This window comes from Erpetoichthys calabaricus, chromosome 1 (assembly GCF_900747795.2).
Source record: "Erpetoichthys calabaricus chromosome 1, fErpCal1.3, whole genome shotgun sequence".
NCBI classification, from domain to species: Eukaryota; Metazoa; Chordata; class Cladistia; order Polypteriformes; family Polypteridae; genus Erpetoichthys; species Erpetoichthys calabaricus.
In genome coordinates this window covers 119,801,430-119,828,888 of record NC_041394.2, presented here as the reverse complement: position 1 = coordinate 119,828,888, position 27,459 = coordinate 119,801,430, and the positions used below count along the sequence as shown (strand labels likewise).

At 39.3% G+C, this 27,459-nt stretch overlaps 1 protein-coding gene across 1 annotated transcript in view; it reads left to right on the top strand.

The window, feature by feature from the left end:
* Positions 1-2,239: 2,239 nt before the first annotated feature.
* The window catches only part of npm2b (nucleophosmin/nucleoplasmin, 2b), a 37,538-nt gene continuing 12,318 nt past the window's right edge, over positions 2,240-27,459 (top strand). The window contains exons 1-6 of the mRNA XM_028805961.2: positions 2,240-2,341; positions 2,429-2,497; positions 3,811-3,893; positions 4,053-4,172; positions 7,849-7,942; positions 19,413-19,537. Of these exons, the coding sequence (XP_028661794.2) occupies positions 2,299-2,341; positions 2,429-2,497; positions 3,811-3,893; positions 4,053-4,172; positions 7,849-7,942; positions 19,413-19,537 (534 nt within the window). The 5' untranslated portion in view covers positions 2,240-2,298. The remainder of the gene's footprint in view (positions 2,342-2,428; positions 2,498-3,810; positions 3,894-4,052; positions 4,173-7,848; positions 7,943-19,412; positions 19,538-27,459) is intronic.

The following is a 27,459-nucleotide window of genomic DNA, read 5'->3' as shown; positions in this document are numbered from 1 at the left end:
GTGAACACATAACCAATAGGGCCAAATCAGCATCGCCAGTCCACCTATCTAGCACGTCTTTGTACTGTGGGATGAAACTGGAGTCATGTTGAAGAAACCCATGCAGACACAGAGGAAGCATGCACACTCCATGCACGAAAGGATGTGAATTCTAGTCTCCTTATTGCCATGCAGCAGTGCCACCATGCCACTGACAGAATTAAATGACTATTACAATTCATAATCTTCCTTTCCATATTTGAAGGCATTTAGTTCAGTTGATTCTCCAAAAACTTTATACAAGGAGCCTAGCTGAGATGATTGCCATCGATTTGCAACCTCTTTCAGTTGTGGAGGATGACAATTTCTGTCAGTTGGTAAAAGTGCCTGATGCTCGGTACAAAATTCCAATAAAAATCTATGATGTCTTCTGAAATTCCAAACCTGTATGAGCAAGTCAAAGTAAAATTGAAAACATGTCTAGAATCTGCCAGCAGTGTAGTTATTTCCTCTGTTATGTGGACATTAAGAATGACAGAGGCTTACTTGCCTATGCTGTGATTACAGAGAATGGAGCCAATATGGTGTCCGCTGTTTGGAAAACCAATTGGAAATTCATTCCATGTTTTTCACATGCGTTGAATCTTGTTGTCAAGGATTCCATTAAGGCTGACATCAGCACCATTGTTGGGTTCTTTCACCAGAGCATCTGACAAGCTAACAGAAGTAGAAAGGCAGTTGAAATACTGTGGAACTCAGTATTTTATACGCTAGAGAGACTGTCAGAGCAACAGCAAACAGTTACAAAAGCACTTTGTCTTCTTGGGGAAAACACACTTTGCTTAAGTGTGGAGGAATGGTGTCAGATCTGCCTGGCCATTGATGCCCTGAGACCATTTGAAGAAGCAGCAAAGGAAATATCAGTAGAACAGCATGTATCGATTTCAAATATCATACCCGGTCTGTCTACTGCAAAAAGCAAACAGATCTCCTGCACTCAATGGTAACAGATCTCCTGCACTCAATGGTAACACACTAGCTTCCCAACTTGCAGTGTAATGTAGGCGTCATTTTAGGAATATTGAGCAAAATTTTCCTTTTGCAGAAAGCACTCTTTTGGACATACAGTTCAAAAACATTGCCTTTTCTGACAGTGGCAATGTGGAAATCATAAAATCACATCTTAATAATGAGATGCAGACCCTAATATTGAGCTCTTGCCATAGGCAGGCCTCTGCAACAATCCTTGAACCTATGTCTACTACTTCAACATCTACCTCATTACTACCTAACGTTTTTTCCACAACAACAGCTCATTCAATGGCTTCAGCAATAGTGCACAGGTCAGTTGATGAAAGCACTGAAAGGGATAGTGCAGTAGTTTCTACATCCAAATGATGACTATAGTAGGAATTTGCTGTGTGATTCCTTTGAAAGCAATTACACAGATATCAAAGATGCAAATGTTGAAATGCGCAGGTTCATGGAAGAAACCATTATTCCAAGATCTGAAGACCCTTTGCTTTGGTGGAAAAGATATGAGAATAAATTTCCATTACTCAGCAAAATAAAAAGGAAATACCTGGGAACTGTTGCCACCTCTGTTACTGCAGAAACAATATTTTTCAAAGGCAGGAGAGATACTCAACCAGAGGTAAAATAGAATTAAGCCTGAAAATGTCAAAGTTACTTTTTCTAAATAAAAATATGACATTTAAGAAAGTGTAAAGCTAATATGACAATACCTCTCTTAATAAAACAAAAGTGCAAAATATAACAAAGTGCAAAGGTGGGAATGTTGTTTTTTGTAAATGTTAGTGTTGTAATGAGATCAGTTCAAGTACTTTCATAAAATGGTTGTCTTTTTTATATTTATTAAACAAATGACCAAATCTTAAAGAAAATAGAAAAGTTCATATTATCTTTCACTGTGTTTTTATGTTTTATTTTCTTCTATTAAAATGTATTTTGTAATGTATCTGTTATGGAGACCTGGCATTTTGATATTCGGTTAATTTAAACATAGATTGACCTATACCAATTAATGATAGCCATTATTAAAAAATAGCCGGAATCGGAAATCATGATTCATAAAATACTTGTATCGGTATCGATTTCAAAAACAGCAGTATTACCCATCCGTACTTTACTGACCGTATTCTCTTATGCTTTAAGTAGAGTTTTCTTGTTATCGTGTTCTGATTGGAGTATTCAAATTCACTCCTTGTTTGAGAACAGTTGTGATTGGAGTGTGCGACCACGTGGTAGAAAGGTGACGGCGACTTTAAGTAGCCCAGGTCGGGGTTTTTCGCGCCTGTTATGTTTTCTCTTTACAAGTCTGTCGTCGAGTTGAGTTCCACAGGTAGTGTATAAGTATGCGCTATAAACGATAAAGGTTTGTTTTTGAGTTGGGTAGGAGTTTGACTTTATAATATCTCTTTCCCACCAGGAGCTAAAAGAGAAGTCATGGCTTCGGCAGACACTAGCAAAACCGAAAAACCTTTGTCTCTGATTTGGGGTATCGCATTTTTATTCATTATTATGTTTACTCGCAGTCTGTTAAATCGTTTTTGTGAGTTTTGTAGCTGCGTTTGTCTGTGTTAGAAGCCGCCGACACAGGGCGTCCCATACTATGTCGTCGACTCGACTGCAGCTTGACAAAGTTTGCACAAATTGTCAGAATTAGCTGGCTGGAATTGAATATGGAGCTGCGAATAAGTAGCCATTTTCATTCTCGTTCAAAATCATGTTATGTTTAAAGAAGTATAAATTCTTGCGTCAGTTTGTTAGAGTAGACGCCGTTTTGTTAACTTTACTTTGGTGGCGTGACGCCTTTGGACCAAGGAAGTGATCCTTTGGGGGTGTGTGCAGTGGGGCGGGACGGTTAATTACATTTTAAGTTTTTAGCTCGTCCACTTTTTACGACTATCTCTAAATCAAAGTGCCGTGAATAGTAGTTTATCATGCGTTAAAGGTGGCCGTTGCAATAGTAGGTGCTTCTACTGCTTTGTCATTTTTAGTTCTGATTTGGTCGTTGTAATGTGTATATTAAGCTCATTGTTATGGTGCATCATTTTAGAAGTTAAATTTAAGACGCATCAGAGCTGTCCTTAAATTTTAACTTATTTTCTCACTGTATGGGTGTGTTTCTAAAGCTGGCTACTAACAATTTAAGTAATATTGCAACGAACAGCGAAGGCAACGTTAAGTTGTACATTATGTTAATGTTTATTAACGGGTGGAGGTGTCCGACTTATTTTGAAGCGGATACTGGATGAATGGAAACGGTGGAAAAGTGGGCCAGTGCTGAACATAGGAGATTCGTCTCTGCCTTTGTAAAGCAGGGTGGCACGTCACTGGAAATGCGTCGAGGTTTTGTATGCAAATCAGTTCGTACATTTTGAGGGCATTCTTTTTGGGAGCGTTCCTGGGGAAATTTTTCGTTTTGTCAAGAAGACGTATCTCCATGGTTAGTAGCTTTGATTCTGTTGATAGTCATTATACCACAGGGGTCCTTTTTGGAGTAGCCGTTGGTTCGTATAGGGTGGTCCAGATCTAATTATGCAATTTTCATTACGCTATAACTAAAGTTTATTACATGGAGAATTCACAGCACCTGCCCTGCACATGGATTTCACTTAAAATTCTTTGTTGCCGATAAATGGCAGCACCTGCCCTGCATTCCAAAATGGGGAGACGGTTGTTAGTCGAATAGTTGCACAATTGGACCTGGACCACCCAATATTTAGAGAAAATGCTCCTTGCTTACCCTTTAAATGAACTGTAGGTCTCTTAATACCGAGACTACCTTCTCTCATTTTTTGATTTTAGGATGTGAACTTAGTGATAAGAAAACGAGCTACACTTTCGCGTCAGAAGATACTAAATATCAGCACCAGCTGGCGCTGAGAACGGTGAGACGATTATTAAGTTAATCTTTTAACTACACCTGCGCTTTCTATAGTAGCAAGCTTAAGGTATGGATCAGTATGCATGTACTGATCAATTAATGCTTTTCTGAATGAATTATGCAAGTGGTGGTGTCTGATTGTAATTTTACTTGATAATTCCAGGTGTGCTTGGGGGCAGATGCAAAAGATGAATTCAATGTTGTTGAAATAATTGCTAAAGAGGAAAGTGGAGATGAGAGCCCAGTTCCTTTTGTAACTTTAAAACCTTCGGTAATGCCCACGGTAAGTTTTTAGTGAAGGTTACTCCTTGCATTTCCTTGCTGCTTTAGTTTAATGTTTTAGGCTTAATGCATATCTAGTAAAGTTAGGCCTATAAGTAAGGTGTGTTTTGATGTTGGACTTGGTTAATTTCACATTTAACTCTACTGGTGAGCTCTCATGGCAAGCCCTATTAACGGATCTTGATCAGAATAACATACTGAGATCTTGGTTACACGGACCATAAATTTATGGGCAACTTGATCTAAAAATGACTTTTTGTAAATTTCCCTATAGATAGCTATAGTAGTACTTTGTTGTTCCTAGGGCAGGGGTGGGCAGATTCAGTCCTGGAGGGCCGCAGTGGTTGCAGGTTTTTGTTCCAACCCAGTTGCTTAATTAAAAAACAATCCTTGTCAATTATTTAATTTCATGGCTTGCTAGTGCTTTAACTCTGCCATGCCAGGTCATTCTCATATCCTAGATTTATTTTCCTTTCTAAGGATATCATCCAAATGATTTGAAGTCTAAAACAGATGAGTAATTCTCAGTGCTTCACTTTTTTCTCTTCACTTTCCTTCCAAGTATTTAATTAAACCAAATAGTGCGTGATAAATACACACAGGTGTAAATGAAAACAAGCTAAATGGAGAAATGCTGGTCTCTTTTGTCATTTGCATGGTATTGCTCATTAGGAGCAATTAAAAACCAAGAATACAGCTGTTTAAGACTAAAATAAGCAATAAGGGTTCAAAATCTTAACGAGCGAGACAATTAAAGTGAAGCTGAAGTGTTACTTGAGCAATAAGGGCTTCTTATTAAGCAATTGGGTTGGAGCAAAAACCTGCAGCCACTGCGGCCCTCCAGGACTGAATCTGCCCACCCCTGTCCTAGGGTATCTGAAATGGATTTCCAGATCTCAAAATAGTGTGGTTGTTTAAAAATGTTTGACATCCAGCTTCACTTCTAGCGTTCAAATTCTTTGCTGATATAGAATGGAGTTTATCCTCCATTTAAAGTCTTAATGTGTCTTTTCTAGAACTGTTACCAGTTCTAGATCTACAGTGATGGGCAAAATATTGAAAAAATTTTGAATGAAATCGAGAGAAATTTAAGTGACTAAACAGTTTAAATGTTGCCTGTCATTTTAGTTTGGATACCTCTACTATAAAACTGATTTTGAACTTAAAAGAACAATGGTGCTTGTTAACCTGATCTGATAGTTTATGGGCTGTCTACAGCAGTGTGTAAATATGTTGTGTGTACAGAGCACATTGCACATGTTAAAAATGAACAACCGGTTTCAAGGGAAAACCTTTGTTAAATCTGATTAGTCTCATTCGTCCTCCAAGCACTAGTGAAGGTTTTGTGTGTGTTGTTTAGTTGCATCAGCCCTTCCACTATTGTTTTTAGCTTGAGGAAAAAATGCATATTCTGACACATTTCACAAACATGCTGCATTTGAAGGAAATGATTTGTTGCATGCAGTCAAGTGTGCCAATTAAGAGAGCTGATAATGAACTACAGATTTCTTCAAAACGCCTGACTCTTCAAATCTAATTATACCAGTAGAAGCATGCATGAGGCTGCAGAGCAGCCACCTTCTAAGTAAGTCAAAACCAGTAACTAAAGTTAACATTATGGTCTAACTGGAAATACAAACATGTCAGGGCAGAATATAGCTGAATTATTTTAACATGTAGTACAGTATATTCATGTATCAATGCTTCTCAACCCTATATGCTATTTTGCCATTTAGTAATGGCATATAGAAGCACTTTTCAAATTTGTGCTGCAAAGTACTTGCAGTGGTGTGTGTGCATGCACATCTCTCCTGTTAAGCATTCATTACAACGTACAAATTAAGCTTCAGATATTCTGTGCTACTGAGCTGCTGACTTGGTGACTGTAATTTTAGCTTGTTTCTCTTGGTGTCAATATGTTCAGTTTTGTGCTTCTCCTGAAACTTTTGATTTAAAATGGATAGACTAGGGAAATCGTGGAGGCTACTGGTGTTTTAGAAGACCTGTAGTCTTATCAGTGGTTGATTTTCACTATTCACTACAAACCTTTAGAAGTAGAAATATAGGAACAGTTGCCAGCCAAGAGACTGAGTTGGTGCTCATGTGGCTCTACTGCAGCGATTTGAGCATCAGTCCTAATGCTGTGAATACTGGAAGTGCTTTCACTGAGATTATTCATTCGCTAAGTGATTATACTACTAAAGGCAAACACAGCATTACAAAATTCAAACATGGCAGTCCCATGTGAATCAATGAATGGTCATATTTTAGACTTAAGTGGCAGTTTTTCACATATCAAATTTCACAAATTACTGAGGGTTTAATTTTCCAAAGCTCACCCTTTTTATATTACATTAGGTAGAAGCAGCATGTGGTATTGCATGAGTAGTTACACTGTAGTCGTGGTCAGCTAGTTCAAGTTCAGTCTTTTCAGATGTTTCACTTCCTTTTAGCCAGTAGGTCGCTGTAGTGTACAAACTAGCACAGTCTTTAAACCACAGGTTCAAAATTTTGGGTCCTAAAGTAGTTTGTATGGTCTTAGAGAACCTATGAAAAATTTGTCCTGAGTCATGAAAGCATGTAGGATTATATAGGGAACATAGGCACATTCTTAAACTTATTTTATAGAGTGAAAATATTTTAGTGGTGGCGTTTTGTCACATCACTGGTGATACTGTTTGATTTAATCAGAGTAACCGCACACTAATAACCTGGACCATTAAATCTTAATGTGAATAAATCGATTGGACTTTAAAGGCAAGTATACCAAACATAAATTCTTTTCCTGGTGGCAGCAACCATCCCAGGTACAGTTGCACCTGCTGGGCAAAGCTTTTCAAAACTTGCCCTCAAAAAGACATACTTGGAGGTCATACATGGCACAAGAACATATAAGCATATTGGCTTAAATTCAATCCACAGAACTGTTGCATGATGACCTAATAGATTACTTTGTTGTAGATATTTACTGTTTTGATGTACGATTTTCTGGAAGCAAAGACTGAAGAAACACCAGACATTTACCTTCAAGTTTGGATTAATAGATTTATTTGACATTAAGTTGTGGTTTGTAATGTGTGGTTATTTAAAATTTTTAAATGAAATCTAATGTAGTAGATTCGTGAAGGTGTCGGATGGGAAGTTTGAGGTGTCAGAGGGCCCACGAGAATTCTTAGGATCCCAGCTTGCCTGTCACATGTATCAATGTTGTCAAGATATGACTGGATCGTTACCTTTTTGTTTCTAAACAAATTTTAGTGGTCTTTTTGTGTCCTGAAAGAGCATCAGGATTCTTCTCCTTTTTAAGATTAAATACTAGATTTAAAATTGTAGGATGCAGCATTTCAAGCCCTGGTCAATTAGTTTCATTATGTGGTATGTTATGCTGAATTGTTCAGAGAATTGACTACAGGATTTGACATAGAGGAACCAAATCCAACTCTAAATGTGTTTACTTTTGTAAGAAACTCCAGTCAAATTAAACTTGCCTCACAAGAGAGAATGCACTAGGATTGTGCTCATGTTACTGGTTTAACTGCATGCTTAACTTCTGCAAGTTGTCTTTAATAGTATGAATAGCCTCTCCAGACTCTTGCTGCAGTGTATCTTAAAATATGGCTAAAATTTGAGCAGATTTTTTGTAATTTACTTAAATATATAATGTCCTTAACTTGCAGGTGACTCTGTCTGGAATTGAACTACCACCACCTGTGTGTTTTAGGCTTAAATCTGGTTCGGGTCCAGTATATATTAGTGGGCAGCATGTTGCATGTGAGTAATTTTTTAACTAATGCTCCACTAAAATCCTTCAGACCTTTTTTATAAAGCCACTTATGGATAAAATCTACTATTAACCAAAACCTCTGGGGGGGGGGGGGAGTAATTTGACAGTGTCAAAACATCTCTTCCTACTTTCATTATTTATGCTAGTAGTGAATTCGTATGTATGTAATCCAGTGTTAATTTTTTTTAATCATTTTAAATTTGCAGCACAGCATTCAAGTGGGGCTTCAAAGAAGGGAGGTTTTGTGAAATTTGATTTCTCCTGAGACTTCACAATTAGCAAAAACTTACCCAAGTTTTAGGACTGAATACATTATGAATTTGACTATAAAAATAGTGCAAGTGTAGCAGCATGTTGCATGCTGATTGGCACATGCAAACAAGTTTTGCTGTAGTTGGGTTCATTATCACATGTACAGTCTTCTCGAACAGGCAAATTTTTTTTGGTCTGGGGTGACAGTAGAGCTGAACAATGATTGCTGGACCATTTTACCAGGACACTGTAGTATAGGTCTATGCATTTGATATTTACAATATTTAAGTTTAATTTACTTTGATACATTTCTTTAACAGTTGGTGGTTTAAAATAAGGTAAGCATGGCACCTTGCATAGTGCTGAATTGGAAGAGCATGTGTGTAATGAGTGTAGACTGGAAAGAAATGTCTGATTTTTGTAGCACCACACATTTGGTAAGTAGTGACTATTTGCTCTTGGTGGGCAGTAGATTGTCCATGTAGTGCTGTTTTTACAGTCCTGACAGGTCGAATGCCTTGTGAAGAAATTCCTCTGGGGCAGCCATCCTTGCCGTCTATCTGAGCCTACAGGTTCCAATTGATTCATTATCAAAATATTCATCTTGAAACAAATCTTGTTTCTTACCCTTGGTGGCTTTATTCCTGTTTTTGAGACCACTTAACTACGGACTGCTTTATAGCACAATTTTTCGCAAGCTGTTGCCACCAAAAATTTGACAATCCACTAGATGGAATCAGCACTATAAAAACTGAGAAACTGAATCTACGGTACAAGTCACCTCATTGAGCCTGTCAAAAACACAATGAGAACACTTGCCAGCAAGATTTGTTGCCACATCTAAGTGTTAATTATGGAAAGAGGGCTTTTACAAACCGTTAAGTATACCCTGCACCCTTTTTAAAAAATCTCATTAAAATACTTGTGAATTGTTTTGGTATTTTTAATGTTTGGTCAAATGGGCTTTTCTCCGCTTACTGGGCTTTCAGTGACACACGATCTCTGCAGCAGATATGATGAATAAACGCAGATACTGCTTTATGCACCCACCATCCTCCTTTGCATTCTCGACTAAAGACTTAAATATTTAAATTCTGAATTTCAAAAATTGATCTCATCTGCAGGTAGTATCAAATTGTTCTTAATCAGTATTAAGCTGACATCTCACTTTGCTAGACCAAGTGGTGTCAGACTGAACATACAGACCCCACCTTGTGATCAGTGTGATAAGTTAGTTGCCAAGAAAGGCTTTACACAGAATGTGGAAATGTCTTTCCCTTTTAACTGGAGACTAGCTTTGATAATAAACATGCTACTGTAACCGACTGTGGTGCAAGAAATGCTTCCCAAAAGATCATAGTCGGCTTATTTCACTGGAATCCAATTTTTTTTACCCCTATTTAAAATCTCCCCCCCCCCCCCCCTTCTTCTATTGTGGGGTCCCAAGATGATTCCCAGGGCACCTCCTAGCTGGTCATGTCCATGAAATCTCCACAGGATGTCTGTAAGGCCATCTATAGCCAGTGCCCGAACCACCCAAGGTGGGTCAGCAGCTTCACGGAGAGCCTTTCCAAGATGTCTGTGTGGTGTGTTTTTTTTTTTTAAATCTACCTCTAAGGTAGAGCCCAGCCACCCTGCAGAGAGAGCTAATTTCAGCTGCTTGTACCCATGACATTCTTTTAATTACCCAAAGCTTATGACCATAATTGAGGATGGGGTTATAGATTGACTGGTAAACCGAGAGCTTCACTTTCTGATTCTTCTCCTTCAACACTACAAACTAGCACTGCGACAGCATAACTGTGCTAGTCACCCCTGTCAGTCTGATCTCGCCATCCCTTTTTCCCCTTGTTCATGAACAAGACACAGGTGCTTAACCACCTCCACTTGAGGCAGTAACTCCCCTCCCGATTGGAAAGGACAGTCCACCTTTCTTACTGAGGATCATGGCCTCCGATTTTAGAGGCGGCAATCCTCATCCCTGACTCTTCACACTGTGTTGCAAACTGTCCCAATGAAGTTCACTACCTGATGACACCAACAGGACCACATCAGCAAAAAGCCGTGACTCCGTTCTAAGGCCACTGAACTGGACCACCGGGGGGTTGCACCTTGATATTCCTGTCCATGAAAATCTGACTGGATAGGAATCAAAGCATAGCCAAGGCAGTCCCAAACCCACTGGAAACAGCACTGATGTTCAGTGTATGTAGACAAAGCTGTCGCAGATTATACATTGACAAATTATCCCCTAGAAGGGTGCCTTGAAATCCCATACTCGGTGTGCACCTGCTACAGAATACATGGAGGATCATGGTCATATGCCTTCTCTATATACATGAAACTCGTGTAGCCTGGGATTTACTCCTATGCACCCTCTAGAATCATCCCGAGATTAAAAAGCTGATCCATGGCCTGTATGGAATCTACATTGATCCTTGTAAATCTGAGGTTCAGTGAGTGGACAGAATCTCCTTGCTAGTACTCTGCTATAAGCTTTTTTCAAGGGAGGCTGTGGAGTGGGGGTCTCCTGATAGATGGAGCACACCCTCCTCTGTCCCTTTTTTAAAAAGGGGACCACCACCACCCCAGCCTTCACTCCAAAGGCACAGCTCCTGGTGACCATGCAGTAGTATTGAGCTATCATGGTTGACATGCCTTTTCAATTTCCAGAGCCTTGAGCATGTCTAGGTGGATCTCCTCCACCTCTGGGGCTTTGCCACAGCGGAGTTGCTTAACTACTTTGGCAGCCTCCTGCTGGGAAATGGGCATTACTACCCCATCAGTTTCTTCTGCCTCCTCCTCGGAGTTTCCTTTGGGTTCAGGGGCTCAAAGTGTTCAATCCACTGCTAGAATGCATCCTCAGTCTGGGTCAGAACTTCTCCACCTTTGCTGAGAACGGCTTGGATGAAGCCCTGTTTTCCCTTTAAATCCTCTGATTTGCCAGAACTTCGAGCCCAATCCATGGTTTCTCAGAACACCTCCCACACCTGCGTTTTTACTTCCATAAGCCCCAAGGCTGCAGTCCTTTTGGCCTGTCCATACCACATCTGCTTCAGGAGTCTCCTGTGTTAACCATTCAAGGAAGACCTCTCTTTTCAGCCTAATGGCATCTCTTCCCTCACGTCCACTTCAAAAGGTACCTCTGGCCTTCAGGCTGTAGCTCTTTGTAGCCACTTTTTGAGTGTTTGAAGAAGGCACACTCTAACTCTGTCCCTAGCTGCCCCCAGGATATGGGAAGTTTATTTTGGATATTGAAGTTGAGCCTTCTGGACGGGGACCTCGCCCAGTCATGTCCAGTCCACTCTCACTACTTGCTTGGGCTTTCCATGTCTGACAAGGCTCCTATCCCACCATGTACCCCAACTCGCTACCAGGTAGTGATCAGTTGACAACTATGCCCCTCTTCTAATCGGTGTCCGGAACATATGGCTGCAAATCAAATGAGATAATGAAATACTCTAAGAAGCCCACTACTGTCCAGTACCTTCTCCCTGGGCAATTCCAGAGGAAAGGCGAGTCCTGCCTATTTCAAGGGATTTGGTTCTATATCTAGTTGGTAGTGCTGTGCCTCTTCCAGCTCTGGGTCCCCAACCAGCAAGAGGGACAACCTTCTACATTCCAAGAGTTTGAATGCGTGTCTGTTGCAGTCGGCCAACGCCTCTGCCTTAGACTGACACCTAAGTCACTTTGCAACCAGCCCCTGTTCCTCCTGCAGGTGGTGGGCACACAGAAGTGCAAACCTATACAGCTCTATTTCTGAAAATGTACTGCTTAGTGTTTCAGCGTGAGTCAAAACAGACTTTTTCAAAATGCAGACTCTAGTCCTGTTCTGATTAGTTTGCACTTATACCTGTAGTGCTGTACGTTTTTGGGAAAACCTCCTGATTGCGATTTGATTTGAGATGTGATTTTTTTTTTTTTTTTTTTATATATATATATATATATATAAGTATGTAGTCTGGCTTCGGCTTAGTATTCAGTGTAAAAATGTAAAACCTGATGGAGCATTACTAGATCGTCAAAATAACTGCTTTATATTCTAATGCAAGGGTGACTTACGTTTTTTTGATTGGCATATAACAATCTTAACAATTTTCACCAAAGCTGTGACTTGTGGCTTAGGAGCAGCAACTAAATACTGCAGTCTGTAATGAGTAGAACATTTTATACTGATATCTGCCATTTAGCTTAAACTGACAAACCATTTCAGAAATGTGATCACTAATTATAATAGGTTTTATTTGCATGTGCAATATTTAGATTCTTTATTTGCAGATGAACAGAATTCCCAACCCCCAAAGGCTGCAAATAAAGGATATAGTGCAGAACAACTAATCTTAATTTATTCTAAACGAAGCCTTAAGTAATACTTGCTTTTCTGACATCTCTACTTAGAGCATTGTGATCTTCAATTTTTTTTTTTTGTCAGTGTTTTCATGTGGGTGGTGGGGGTTAATCGCATGACTGTGTAATTGTGATTAATTTCAATTTCTTTTTGTTGAAATTTTACCACATTTTTAAGCGGTTAGACCATATTAAGAATGGACACAATATAATGGCATATAAATACTTCCAGTATTCAGGTAACTGGAACAAGAGAAAATAAGACAAAACTTCAACTGTGAGGAGGCTTTATTCACTCGTATTCTAGGGCTGTGCAATGCTAAACACAGAAAACAATTGGGCTTGTATTGTAAAACAATGACTCATTTTAAGACACACAGTCTCATACTGCAGTCTCCATGTATTTCGCAACAATGCTTAATCTCGCTCAAAAGCCATACAAAAACTCCAGAAACAGGATTTTATAAACGGAATACAATTCAAAATTGTTAATGTAGTTAGCCAAGTTAATTTCTCAGCAGAAACAGCAGGTTGACCTTTTGGATTATTATGAATAATACACTATTTGTATTTAAACCAAGCCAGTTGCTCAAACATACTAGTTTGGTCGCATTTCCAGAGGACAAGGCAGCTCAATTTTCTGCACAATATGCCCAGAGAGTGAAAACCTCTCACAAGGCACTGATGTGGCAGGTGTTGCCAAGTACTTGCGAGCAAGGCAGGCTAGCTCTTTGTATACCAGAGCGTGTGTGGACCACCACTTTAGGGGGCAATCCTCCATGCTGATGACAGGCTCTGGTTTATAGCACTCCAGACACTTTTTGAATACAGTTCTCCTCATCAGATTCTGACTCTGAAGCCACTGAGAGATGCTTTCTTCTTTGGCGTTTCTGATGTTGCAGCTTGTACTGGTTGCTGCATCTCTTTTGAGGATGCTAGCGATCAATGACCACACCTCAGCTCTGTGTAGGCACTTAAGGTCCTTTAAACCTGGGATCAAGTGCTATGGAAATCTTTAGCCTTGTTTTTCTCATTCTGTTTCTCCATGTCCATGGTGAAGGTTTGCTTGGGTCATCCTTTTGAACTCTCCATCACCCGAGACAGATGACATAAAGCAGGCAGCACCACTGAACATAACTTTACTGAACTCCTTGCAGGAGAGAAGTTTCATCTGCCAAAAGCCATTCTATATCAATTTAAATTGTGAGGGCCTTGTATGCATTTGTATCCACTCATGCATAACAAACAATACCAAAACAGCTCTAAGATGCACTTGAGAATTACATAGAGGTAGCCATACTTGACTATAACTGGACTTTATTAGGTCTGCACAGTGCGACAGTTTTATCGAATTTGCAATTAAGAAAATATTTGGATGTAATATCGCAACATCCACAGGAGAGAATAGACAATGAGTAGAGAATGGCAAACCCTCCTCCCAGTCCAACCTAAACTCGACGCTACTACTGTTGCGTCATGTGAGGAGGCGGCCCCTGCCATTAAAGGTCTCATTATCTGACACAAGTACCAGTTTAACGCACAGTGGCTAAAAGATTTCCCAGTCTTATGATCAATGTCTGCATGCCCGGTGCTGTACACTGGAAAAGCGATTTTAAAACCGAACTTATAAGCATAGCTTTTCAGAAAACACTTCCTTTTTATATAAAAAAAAAAAAAAAAACTACATGGCATGTCATCTGTGACTGCTGCTAATGATACACAAAGTTAATGAGGAGGTTCTTAAAATCAAAGTGATCATTGCGCACTGTATTGCAAAAGACTAACATCCCTTCACAAAATATGTGCCATTTTTTATGTAGTAAATGAGTGGGACAAACGTCAATCCAACTTATGACGAACCATATGCTAAAGGACTGGTCAAATATCCGACAGTATGAAAAAACTTTCTGCTAAAGAGACTCCACACTCCCAAAATGTATTTAATTATCGATGGAGATGCACATTTTTCAAAGACAGCGTGCAAGATTGCTAGAAGTGTCTTACCTGCAGAACTCGAGCAATGCCTCCAGCTTCTGAAGTTTCTCCAGCTCAGCATTTGTTGGCATGACCACATTAGTTTTATGTAGGGCTAGTGCATCTCCTAGTGGTTGTTCGTTTCTTTGCACATGCTTCACCGTCTCCAGAGTGGAGTTCCATCTAGTTGGTACGTCTTGTACAAGTGTCTCAGTTTTCAGGCCATGCTCGACTTGCTGTTTCTCAAGTTCTGCAGTATTTGATGGACTGTGCTTGAAGTGCCCAAACACCAAATGCACTAGTCTGCAGAGACACTGACAGAATGTTAATTGCTGTGCGCAATGCATGGCAAGTATTTGAAAGGCAGCTGTCTTGCCGCTGAAATTAAATTTCGTGCATGGAGTGTGCTTTTTTCTCAACGTTCCAATGCTTTGCTACATCCATAAAATGTTCGCCGCTTGTTTCGGCATGATGTCTCTCTGATGTTTTCATAACCATCAAAGCATGTGAATGCAGTTTCCACTGTTCGTTGATAATGGGTTGTAACCCCGGGGTAGCTATGATTTCCAAGTGATGTCCAGTAGTCGCCTGTAAGGGCGACCGTCTTTGTGATCTCAAATTCCTTACCTAGTTTTGCCCTGTGAATCATACAGCTCGTGTATCCTAGTTATGACTGTGGCTCTTGAGGGTAATTCATAAGTTGGGTCGTCGGACGCGATCCGAATTATGTCACGCAGACCTTTTTCCTCCACTATGTAAATCGGCCTGCATGCTGTGGCTATCCATTTAGCAGTTGCTGTTAATTTGCTGGAGGTTGACGCGTCCATTGATTTCTGCCAAACACGGTCAAGGCTAATACTATTAGTGTAAAATGGGTGCTTGGCTTGCATGTGATATTGTAGGCTGCTTGTACTCTGGTGATAACTAAACTCTGCCTGATGGCTCACTCGATAAAACTAAGTTGTGTGTAGTTACTGTCAAGCAGAGTTTTGAAATTGAACTTCCCATTTAATGGACCTTTTTCCATCGTTCCACAATTAGGAATATGGAGCGACTTCTACAAGAAATGAAGGCTAGAGTGGCATGCGTTGTTTGCAAGCTGTTTGAACTACGGGAATTCTGTAGGGTCAAAAAGAACCTACATTAAAGTTAGTGTGTTAACTTTTATTTCTTTCTCTCGATTTATAGATATATAACGGTTCCTGTTACGGCTAGGGCAAGAAGAAACCCACTCAATTCTAGCAATAATAAACGTAATCAACGTCCTTTGCATATGCACCCTAGAAAAGGGGAGCATCAGCACCTTGTTTTCAGTCTACTACCAATGGCTAATGCTTGAGTTTAAAATGCCCAGTCTGTTTGTGAAGGCAGTCTTATCCCTCACACAAGCATGTGTGCATTGTAAGAAATTAGGTTGCTTTTGGTGACTGCTTTTATGGCTCACTGTCCTGACAAGGATCAAGATCAGTAATGGCCAGTAGGTTAGTAAGACCATGACAGTGTGAGAATAGTGAATGAAGTAAAACAGCAGGCATATTGAAGGCAGACTTGTTTTATTTTGGCAGTGGCCAGGTACATTTTAAAATCGTGGCATTCAGAAAAAGCTGGTTGGCACCTTTTGGATTCGCTGAGAAATCGTCATGGTATCAAGTCAGGGTCATACAATCTACGTCCTATTGCACTTAAAGCACTGATTACAAAATAAATTGACAGCAGAGATGCTGATGTGCTAATCAGGTGCTACTTTGAGAAAATGATTTTTAACAAGAGGCCGTGCCACTTTGACCAGAAGATGAGTTCCCATCAACCGCACACCTCTCGCTCAGACACCGCTCAATAGAGTTAACCAAAGAAACTCGTTGAGCTGATGGCTCCAAAATAGTCCATAAATACATTGTAGGCTTTACAATATTAATCGAATGCTACAGTTTATATTAACACACTGGACATCAGAATAGTGCATCACCAAGCCAGACAGCATGTATGTATAAAGCAAAAAAAAATGCGGTGGTTGCGCAACATGCAACTACACACAGCAAAGCATAGAAAGAGATCAACTTGGTTAGGATTGTCCATGCCCTGATCATCTACAGTGAGCCAACATGGCACATGTTCAGTCTGACTTTGGCGCTTTTGCTCATGTTTCATCACTGAATTGTTGCCAATATGAGGATCTTCTGGTGAAATATTAGCTAGTCGTGCAAGGAGTGGGGGCAATGTTTGGCATTTTGCAGTATCCTATAATGTAATTTTCTAAAATTTAATGCACAATGCTTTGTAATAACAGTCCACATTGATGCCTTTCGACCTGCATGCATCCTACAGCTGAAGGAAATGTGCAGTTTCTCTTCATACTGATTAACAAGTGTGGGAGTAATGTGGTCATTTGCCAGAACGGCACTTATTGGACATCAACTATTTGGTTCCTTGTGTATATACAGTGTACATTTTATAAGTGGTTTTCCTCATTTAAAAAAAGAAAAATGTATGACCATACTGGCATGTTTGGATAGCACCGTGCCCTGAGGCCTATCTGCAGCAACATGTCTGACTTGTGGATCAGAGAACACCAGTGGGACTGAGGGAAGGGTCTTGTTGTTTTACTAATGAAGAAAACAAAAATTTCAAAATTACAAAAACTCCAATTGTGGAAGTGAAGTGCAAAAATGATCTGCGAAGTAATACAGATTTGTATAGCGTATCTGGAGTATCACAATGCCAAAATTAGTGTAGGTAAAATTTAAATTGTTTTTACAATTAAAATGTCAGCCTTTGCCTTTTGAATGTTGAATTTTGCTTTTTTTTTTTTTTTTTTTTTTTTTTTTATAAAACCTATTCAAACAGCCTTATTCGTCAATCTGCATAATGTATATCCTAAATCGCCCCCTTTTGATTTGCTAAATGCATGGTTTCAAATCGGTTTCAATTTGAAATCTGTCGTTCAGCCATAAGTACACTAGCATAAGAGCAGAGAACTTAATTTAGCAGGATCCTGATCAGAGAAGGGCCACGTACTGTATTACACATTACCTCATCAGTACAAACCTTTTTTTTTGTATTTGCCAATGCTGTTTTCAGTGTGTAAACACAAGCTGTAAGTGAGTGTCTAGTGTGGAAGACACTTCCTTTTCCTGTTTCCACTAATTCAAATATGCCCATAGTAGAATGTCTGGCTGTATCGTGCATCATTTTAGTGTAGGCAAACTGCCACTTTATGTGAAACCTTTGCTTGCTTGCTTGTCTGCTAGCACTGCTTGTGATGCCATTTCCTTTTGCATTCTGTAGTCCTAATGTGCGATTCTGGATGCATGCAAAATGGATACCCGGACAGATCTATATTTATTCATTTGGGGAATGAATGTAAAGCCTCTGTTCCTTTTATCAGGACTCTATAGGATATGGTTATTTATCTTGGCATCTACAAGTTTAAACAATTACAGGTATGATCTTCATAATGGGCTATATGGATGGATGGATGGATGCTGGCTGTCACCCATTAAAATTATCCTGCCTGAAACGCCAAGCATTTCCAGGCATGACTTGTTGGTTTTCTTTTCGAGAACTGTTAATATGGAGCTATGGCACTGAGCAATTTTCACATGTAGCTTGTACACTTACACATTTACTTCCAAAGTAATCTGTCCACTTGCACTCCAAGTTTAATTCGGTACTACCAATGTTAAGTTTAACCATACTAACCTTTTACATTTTTGGTATTGACTTGGTACGGATGCTGGTTCTTGTGACATCCGTAATAGATTGCATCTGTAGATAACTTTTACGCCTGACATTTAAGTGACTCCATTGTCCGATAGTGTTGTAGCTACAGAAGTGGGTTGCTTGGAGTGACCCAACAAGGCAAAGCAAAAAGATGTCCTACCACATTGCCAAATAGCTCCATGGGTTTTGTTGTTTTTTTTGTTTTTTTTTTAATCTCCACACGCTGATACTAAAGATGGGGATAACCTTACGAAAGAGATGGTAGCTTGACTGCACACATGGCACTGCTGACATTGTGCTAACTTTTATATGAAGTGCTGTTTTTGTTGTGATGCTTGTTAATACAGGTGTACTTGACTTTTACTACCCTGTTTTGGGTATGTAATGTTTGTGTGGGTTTTTTCCCCCTCATTGAACTTGAGTTTGACTGACCAAGTGTAGAGGACTGGACTATGCATTCTGCTTTACATCCGCTTATAGAAGTTATTCCTAACTGGTTTTAACTGTAAATCATACATGTTCTAAGGCTTGAATGGTTTCTACTGCATGGCTGGATGGATGAATGGAGGTTTTGGTAGAAAACCTGAATATTGCTGGCAATTTTTGTCTTATAGAGAAAATGGTGGTGCAGTAGGTGGTTATACTTTTTGCCATTTAATTGAAATATGTGGTACAATAATGTAACTAAAGATTAAGTGGAGTCCTGACCATATGAGAAGAATTGTACAATCAACACTTTTAAGATCAACCATTTGTATGTTGCTAGTGCTGAACTGAACAATGCATTTTTGCAGTTTTATACCCTTAAGGTTTTTGGAGGGTCCATGGGAGTATGACCAAACCTGTCTACATGGGATTTTATGGACTAGGAAAAGCCTTGACAGTATCCTCAGATGTACAGTGGAGTGTAATTGGAAGGCAGTAGGGTTAAATATTCTTGTAACTAGCACATTGTACAGTGCTGTGTAATATGCTTACAAAGTTTGAAGGTAGAATGTGTAATGAATTTGGGAGACTTCTGCTTGAAAAATTGTTCTAATCTGTTTTTGTCAACATTGACCATTTTTTAAAATTCTTAGTGCAAGTTCTTTGGCTGTGGTGTGTGGTGTTTTTTTATTTTTTTATTTTTTTTATATATATACATTTTGCTAATTTTAAATGTAGTGGAAGAGGATTTGTCTTGTGAAGAGGAAATAGAAGAGGAAGAGGAGGAAGTAGAGGAGGAAATGGAGTCTCCACCAAAACCAGTTAAAAGATCTGCTCCCAATAAGAAAGTAGGTCAAACTAAGGTAAGATTTTCACAAAGGGAATTTGAGTAGTTTTGATACTTGAGATTTAAATGCAGAATATTTAAAACTCTGCATTAGTCTAGGGGTGCTGGTTGAAGCATATGCACATTTCTACTGTAATGCATTAACTCCAGTTGTAAGAATTTTCACTTTTTGGCAAAACAAGGTGGATTTAATTTAGCTGACTAGGTCTAATTGACTTGTATCATAGAACTTAAGTGTGAATTTAGGGTCTATTCACCCTGGCAATCTTTTTTGTTCTGTGCCCAAGCACGTTTGTCCTCATGTAAACCCCGTTTTAGTGTGATCGCTCTGTGCAGGGCCTACCGTACCATACCCTGGCCCGCTTGCCAGAGGTGGGCCCAAGCATGGTTCAGTAGCATTTGGGAACAGTGTGATCACTAAATGTGCCTGAGAATGGAAAACATGACATCAATGATGCAAAACGTCAGTGCAATTCTCATTTCAATCAATACCATTTGATTTAAAAACTAGGTTTTTATTCTCAACCTTGCATATGAAGATGAATTAAGGTTGGCAAGAAAAGCTGCAAATTCCTCGTCACCGTAAAAATCTTCAGACGTGCAGCCTAATTGAATGTGCACCGTTTTGTCATTAAACACTAGTCCCTGAAGCCTTTGAAAATATTCGTATTGCTGGGCCACCTTAAATTCCCTTGCACCTCCTCATCAGCACCTTTTTGTTTTGCAAATGTATTAGTTGGCGTAAACAGCCTGCTATCCTTTCCTCCACAGAGGCAGCTGAAGTCATGTCAGTTGCAAAATTCTCAGAGCTGAAGTCTCGCCACCTGTGAGTTAGGTGTCTGTAGTTTTTAATAAGATATATAGATAGATAGATATATAATAAAAATAATCTCTCTCTCCTTGTTTGGAATACATTTCATGTGTGTTCAGTGTCTACAATAATCCGTAAATGTAGAATGACGGGAAATGCAAGGCAAGAAATGTTCAACACAAACTTCATGTTATAGTAATGATAAAATGTTGACCTGAAGTCCAAATATCAAACACTTTCACAAAAGGTATAACAAGTGTGCTTTTATTAAAGAATATAACCTATGAAAAAATTGTTCAATTTACATGTTGCGGTCTGTGTAAAAACTGATGCCCAAATATCAATCGGCTGTTGTCAGGTACTGAAATGTTTAACTGTATACCAGTTCTTACCTCTACATTTCCAAAAGCACACCTTATCTATTGCAGGGCAAGTCTCTTGGCTAAAAAAAAATCCATTAAATTCTGGCATCTACGTCTCGAACACTGTTTAGTTAAGTTAGCCAGTTCAGAAGAAAGTTTAGCTGAATAAGCAGTGCAGAAGTTATTAAAATAGACCATCTGATTACACGCAAGGTTTTTCTAGGAGTACAGATGGGAGGAAAAATGTTTACAATTCCAAACCACATCAAAGGGTGTACTCGCATTAGGCAAGTTTTGTTACGTACTGTACCCAAGCAGGATGGTTCCCCACCCCTTGCCTGCTCTCCCCACTGGCCTGCCTTAATGTTCTGGGCCTAGGCATCCTGACAGTGCGACTTTGTAAAGCCAAAACAAAATTTTGAGTGACGGCATGCTTGTCAAAATGATTTAATTGTTTTGTGGTTTAGGAGTTAGCACTCTGCCCTCAGATTTACACTAAAATCCCTGAAACCTACTAAAATTATTAGTAACTAGCAAAATACCCGTGCTTCGCAGCGGAGCAGTAGTGTGTTAAAGAGGTTATGAAATATAAAAGGAAACATTTTAAAAATAACGTAACATGATTGTCAATGTAATTGTTGTCATTGTTATGAGTGTTGCTGTCATAGATATAGATATAGATATATAATTGTGTGTGTGTATGTATGTGTATGTGTGTGTATATATATATATATATATATATATATATATATATAAATATACACAGTGATCCCTCGCTATATCGCGCTTTGCCTTTCGCGGCTTCACTCCATCGCGGATTTTATATGTAAGCATATTTAAATATATATCGCGGATTTTTCGCTGCTTCGCGGGTTTCTGCGGACAATAGGTCTTTTAATTTCTGGTACATGCTTCCTCAGTTGGTTTGCCCAGTTGATTTCATACAAGGGACGCTATTGGCAGATGGCTGAGAAACTACCCAACTTACTTTCTCTCTCTCTCTCTCTCTCTCTCTCTCTCGCGCTGACGCAGGGGGGCTGTGTGCAGCTGCTTTGTGAAGCGACATGCTGCACGGAGCTTCGCATACTTAAAAGCTCAAAGGGCACGTATTGATTTTTTTTATCCGTCTCTCTCTCTCTCTCTCTCTCTCTTCCTGATCCTGACAGAGGGGGTGTGAGCTGCCGCCTTCAACAGCTTTGTACCGGCGGTGCTTCGCATACTTAAAAGCCCTATTGATTTTTTTTTTTGACTGCTTGCTTTGCACTCCTTTGAAAAGGAAGATATGTTTGCATTCTTTTAATTGTGAGACAGAACTGTCATCTCTGTCTTGTCATGGAGCACAGTTTAAACTTTTGAAAAAGAGACAAATGTTTGTTTGCAGTGTTTGAATAACGTTCCTGTCTCTCTACAACCTCCTGTGTTTCTGCGCAAATCTGTGACCCAAGCATGACATTCTAAAAATAACCATATAAACATATGGTTTCTACTTCGCGGATTTTCCTATTTCGCGGGTGGCTCTGGAACGCAACCCCCGCGATGGAGGAGGGATTACTGTGTGTGTATATATATATATATATATATATATATATATATATATATATATATATATATATATATATATATATATATATATATGATGTGTGTGTGTGTGTGTGTATATATATACAGTCCTGATCAAAAGTTTAAGACCACTTGAAAAATAGCAAAAAATCATATTTTGCATGGTTGGATCTTAACAAGGTTCCAAGTAGAGCTTCAACGTGCAACAAGAAGAAATGGGAGTGAGAACATTTGTTGAGCATGCAATTTAATGAAAAAGATTAAACTGAAACAGGCTGTTTTACAGCTGATCAAAAGTTTAAGACCACACCTCCAAAAAAACCCATAAACCCCCCCCCAAAACAGAAATCAAACTTCCAAACATGAACTCAGTACTGAGTAGCTCCACCGTTATTGTTGATCACTTCAAAAATTCGTTGCGGCATGCTTGATGCAAGTGTTTCCATGAGGTGAGTGGGAACATTTCTCCAAGTGGTAAGAACCACTCACAAAGTTCAAAATGACACATTTCAGACCTAAGCATATGGGCATCATGTATACAGTCCTGATCAAAAGTTTAAGACCACTTGAAAAAGCAGGATGGGCCAAAAGAGTGATGATGATCTCCTGGAAGAAGTCCCTTGTCCTGCGGGCATTGTGTACTGTAGCGTTGTCCTGTTGAAAAACCCAGTCGTTACCACACAGACGAGGGCCCTCAGTCATGAGGAATGCTCTCTGCAACATCTGGACATAGCCAGCGGCCGTTTGACGCCCCTGCACTTCCTGAAGCTCCATTGTTCCACTGAAGGAAAAAGCACCCCAGACCATTATGGCGCCCCCTCCCACTGTGGCGAATAGAAAACATCTCCGGTGGGATCTGCTTGTCATGCCAGTAACGTTGGAAACCATCAGGACCATCAAGGTTAAATTTTTTCTCATCGGAGAATAAAACTTTCTTCCACCTTTGAATGTCCCATGTTTGGTGCTCTCTTGCAAAGTGCAAACGAGCAGTTCTGTGGTATTCAAGGAGACGAGGTCTTTGAAGACGTTTTTTGTTTTTGAAGCCCTTCAGTCTCAGATGCCGTCTGATGGTTATGGGGCTGCAGTCAGCACCAGTAATAGCCTTAATTTGGGTCGAGGATCGTCCAGTGTCTTGACGGACAGCCAATTGGATCCTCCAGCTCAGTGCTGGTAATTTTTTTGGGTCTTCCACTTGACTTTTTTGTTCCATAACCCTCAGGATCATTTAAGAAATTCCAAATGACTGTCTTACTGCGTCCCACCTCAGCAGTGATGGTGTGCTGTGAGAGACCCTGCTTATGCAGTTCAACGACCTGACCACGTTCAAAAAGGGAGAGTTTTTTTTGCCTTTGCCATCAGAACGTGTGACTACCTGACAGAAAATGACAATGAATCCACATCTTTGCACAGATTTGGCCTTTTAAAGGCATGTGGTCCTAAAATTTTGATCCGCTGTAAAACAGCCTGTTTCAGTTTAATCGTTGTTTTCATTAAATTGCATTCTCAACAAATGTTTTGTCTCACTCCCATTTCTTCTTGTTGCACGTTGAAGCTGTACTTGGAACCTTAAGATCCAACCATGCAAAATATGATTTTTTTGCCATTTTTCAAGTGGTCTTAAACTTTTGATCAGGAGTATGTGTGTGTGTGTGTGTGTGTGTGTATATATATATATATATATATATATAATATGCAGTTTCAATAACATAGAAATCAATATAAACAACTAACATCATTATCATATGAGAATATGAAGTAATATATAAGAAGCACATTTCATATAAATTATTAAACAGTAAAATCTTCTTCTGTAATTTGCTACTGTGGCTATTCGTTTCTGTCCAGGATTTTAAATCACCTGTAGCTCGCAAGCCGTTTCACCTATTGACTTGAAATCTGGTACACATATAGTACGTCGCGTCTACTATCCGCTTTATGGGTGATGATTGTATTACTCTTTTTATCTTTTATTTTATTGTAGAATCAACTCCTATCTGCTCACACCAGAGCGGCCGTGGGCGGTGCGTATGGTGTATTCACTCCATGTTATCGTGCATTGTGCGGTCACTGGTATTTTGATAAAAGAATTTGAACAACATATAAGAAGCGTATAAATTATTAAACAGAAACATTAACATTTAAGAAGTAAAGTTACATTGAGTACTACTGCAGTGTCTTCGGGTATACCTCATTTTTTGTTTGCCCATTACATGCTTAAATGTATACATTTTTTGGTGTACCTACCCGAGAACACGCGACATATAACCGAGCGTGGGAGAAGCATGGATTTTAAACACGCGTTGAGTTCATCTGCTGGTCTCCCTCGTGGAATAACTGGTAATGTTTGCCTAAAATGTACAGCGAGTAAAACGACATTACCTTTTTTTTTTTTTTTTTTACGATCTCTGAGATCTTGCTTTTTTCGGTTCAAGGCTTAAGCTCTTTTATGTTCCATGGTGTACTTATCCCAAACCATCATCTTTGAATGTTGCAAGACTTCCGCCTTGTATGTAGATCGGGGTAATTACATTCATTGCATTCCTAGTCTGAATCACAATCTGATTGTATGGGTGGTTACCTGGCATTGTAGGGTTGCCACCCGTCCTTTAAAATACGGAATCGTCCCGTATTTGAGAGAGAAATTGCGCGTCCCGTTTTGAATCAATACGGGACGGGATTTGTCCCGTATTTTTTTTATCTTTTTTAAAGCAGTGTCTCATGCAAATCATCCCACATGCATTTTATGAAGATGCCTCCTTTCCTACTTTTGATTGGGTAATACTTGATGTCATCGTTAGTTTGATTGGTCTTTTAAGTAGTCTGCAAAGTGTTAGCACTGGGATGTGGCACCTGCTGCAGTATGCGTCCCTTATTTTTTTTGTATTAAAAGTGGTAACCCTACCTGGCAGGTAACACTTATGTTTGGTCATGAAGTTGTCTAAAATCCGCCACGTGCCCTCTTCTAATTGTGAGAAGCACATATATATAGCCAAATTCTCGCGCTTCGTTGCGGCGAAGTACTGCTTTTAATTTTTTAAAGAAGAAAAGAGAACCTTTTTAAACGGATCGAAAATATACCAATAACAATTTAAGGATCTGTTTTTTTGTGAACCTCTTTTCACAGCTGTCGCGCTACGGCGTGTGTTTCGTTTGACAGTATGTAGATCGTGGTAATTGCATTCATGGCATTCGTTTTCTGAATCACAATCTGACTGTATGGGTGGTTACCTGCCAGGTTACGCTTGTGGTTGGTCAGGAAGTCGCCTTACATCCGCCACGTGCCCTCTTTCTGTTCCCAGAAGCTGATCATAGAATGGTTTTAATAGTTTCAAATAATGCAAAGAGTATGCGACACGTGTTTCTCCCTAATTCTGGGCTCATTAGGCATACACACTCACTGCATCCCCTCTCGGGAATCGAATCTCTATCGTCAGCGGCAGAGTTGAAGCCCCTAACGTTGCGGTCAGCAAGTCGGCTAACATCCACCATGTGCCGTCTTTCAGTTGCGAGAAGCAGATCGTAGAATGGTTGAAACTGTTGCCCCTAACGTTGCGCTACAGCGTGTGGTTCGTTTATACCTCGTGTCTTCTCATTAAACTTTTATCTCGCGAATATGTTATTGCAATCCGCAGCGGGAGCGTTTCTATAAACTTAATTAAAACTTACGTTTTACACCGTGCTTTGTTTCCCTTATGAACATGCTTGTATGCTTCACTCGCTCGCTTCTTACTGTTTCACTCACTTCTCAATTGTTTAATGAATTTTTTGTTCTTCGCTGTTTGTGGCTCTTCCTTCATTTCTCCCTACTGCGTTCAGTCTTTCCACGTGATTACGTGGGAGGCGTGATGACGTGACACTCAACTCCGCCTCCCACGGCCATCGAGCTGCCGTCCATTACAGTATATTGTCAAAAAAGAGGTTCCAGTTATGACCATTACGCGTTGAATTTCGAAATGAAACCTGCGTAACTTTTGTAAGTAAGCTGTAAGGAATCAGCCTGCCAAATTTTAGCCTTCCACCTACACGTTAAGTTGGACAATTAGTGATGAGTCAGTCAGTGAGGGCTTTGCCTTTTATTAGTATAGATACACACACACACACCCACACACATAAACATATATATACACATATCTACACATACACACACACACATATACATACATACACACACACATATACATACATACATACACACACATATATATGTGTGTGTGTGTGTATATATGTATGTATATATATGTATATGTAATATAAATATTTACATATCTACACATATACACCTAGATATATACATATGTACATACATATGTATATATATATGTATATGTAGACATACATACATAGATTGACACATATGTACATATATATGTAATTGTTGTCGTTATGAGTGTTGCTGTCATATAATAGATATAGATATATCTATCTATATCTATCTAATATATGTATATAGCAAAATACCCGTGCTTCGCAGCGGAGAAGTAGTTTGTTAAAGAGGTTATGTAACTATGTATGTATGTATGTGTGTATACATATCAACTTATTGGCTCCTGTATTTAGGATATAGCGGGTTGGATAATGGATGGATGGAAATCTGTATGCATAGCCCTATTTGCCCGTTTTCGTTTTTTTTTTCTTCAGTAATATTTCAGTAAACCCGGAGCTTGTCAGTTCAAATCCTGGTACTGACACCACTGTGTGACCCTGTGGAAGTCACTTCACCTGCCTGTGCTGCAAAAAACAAAAGTAATGTAACAAATTGTACCTCAGATGTTGCAAGTTGCTGGAATAAAGGCATAAGTAAAATAGATAAATATGTATTATACACATAGGAACTATTCATTTATTTAGTCATCTGCAGCAAACTTTTATAAATGAGGGTTTCTCATTTTTAGATAGTGCAAATTGTTTCTTCTTTGACGTTTTCTTTTGGAGAGGTTTTTTCATTTCATTGAAAATGAAAGCAGCAGCTGCCAAAATGTAGCTTTCTTATTAATTTTTCAACATTGTATAAAATGTATAAAGTAACATAAGGTTTAAATACTGGTTATCCTTTTACACTAAAATATTACTAAAGAGATACAAAAAAAGTAAAATGGATATGTTCTTTTTCTTTAAGGAGATTAAATATTACTGAAGAAAGAAAAAAATTAAACAGCCAAATGGGGCTATGCATACGAACTTAAAAGGTTTAAATAAAACGGAAAT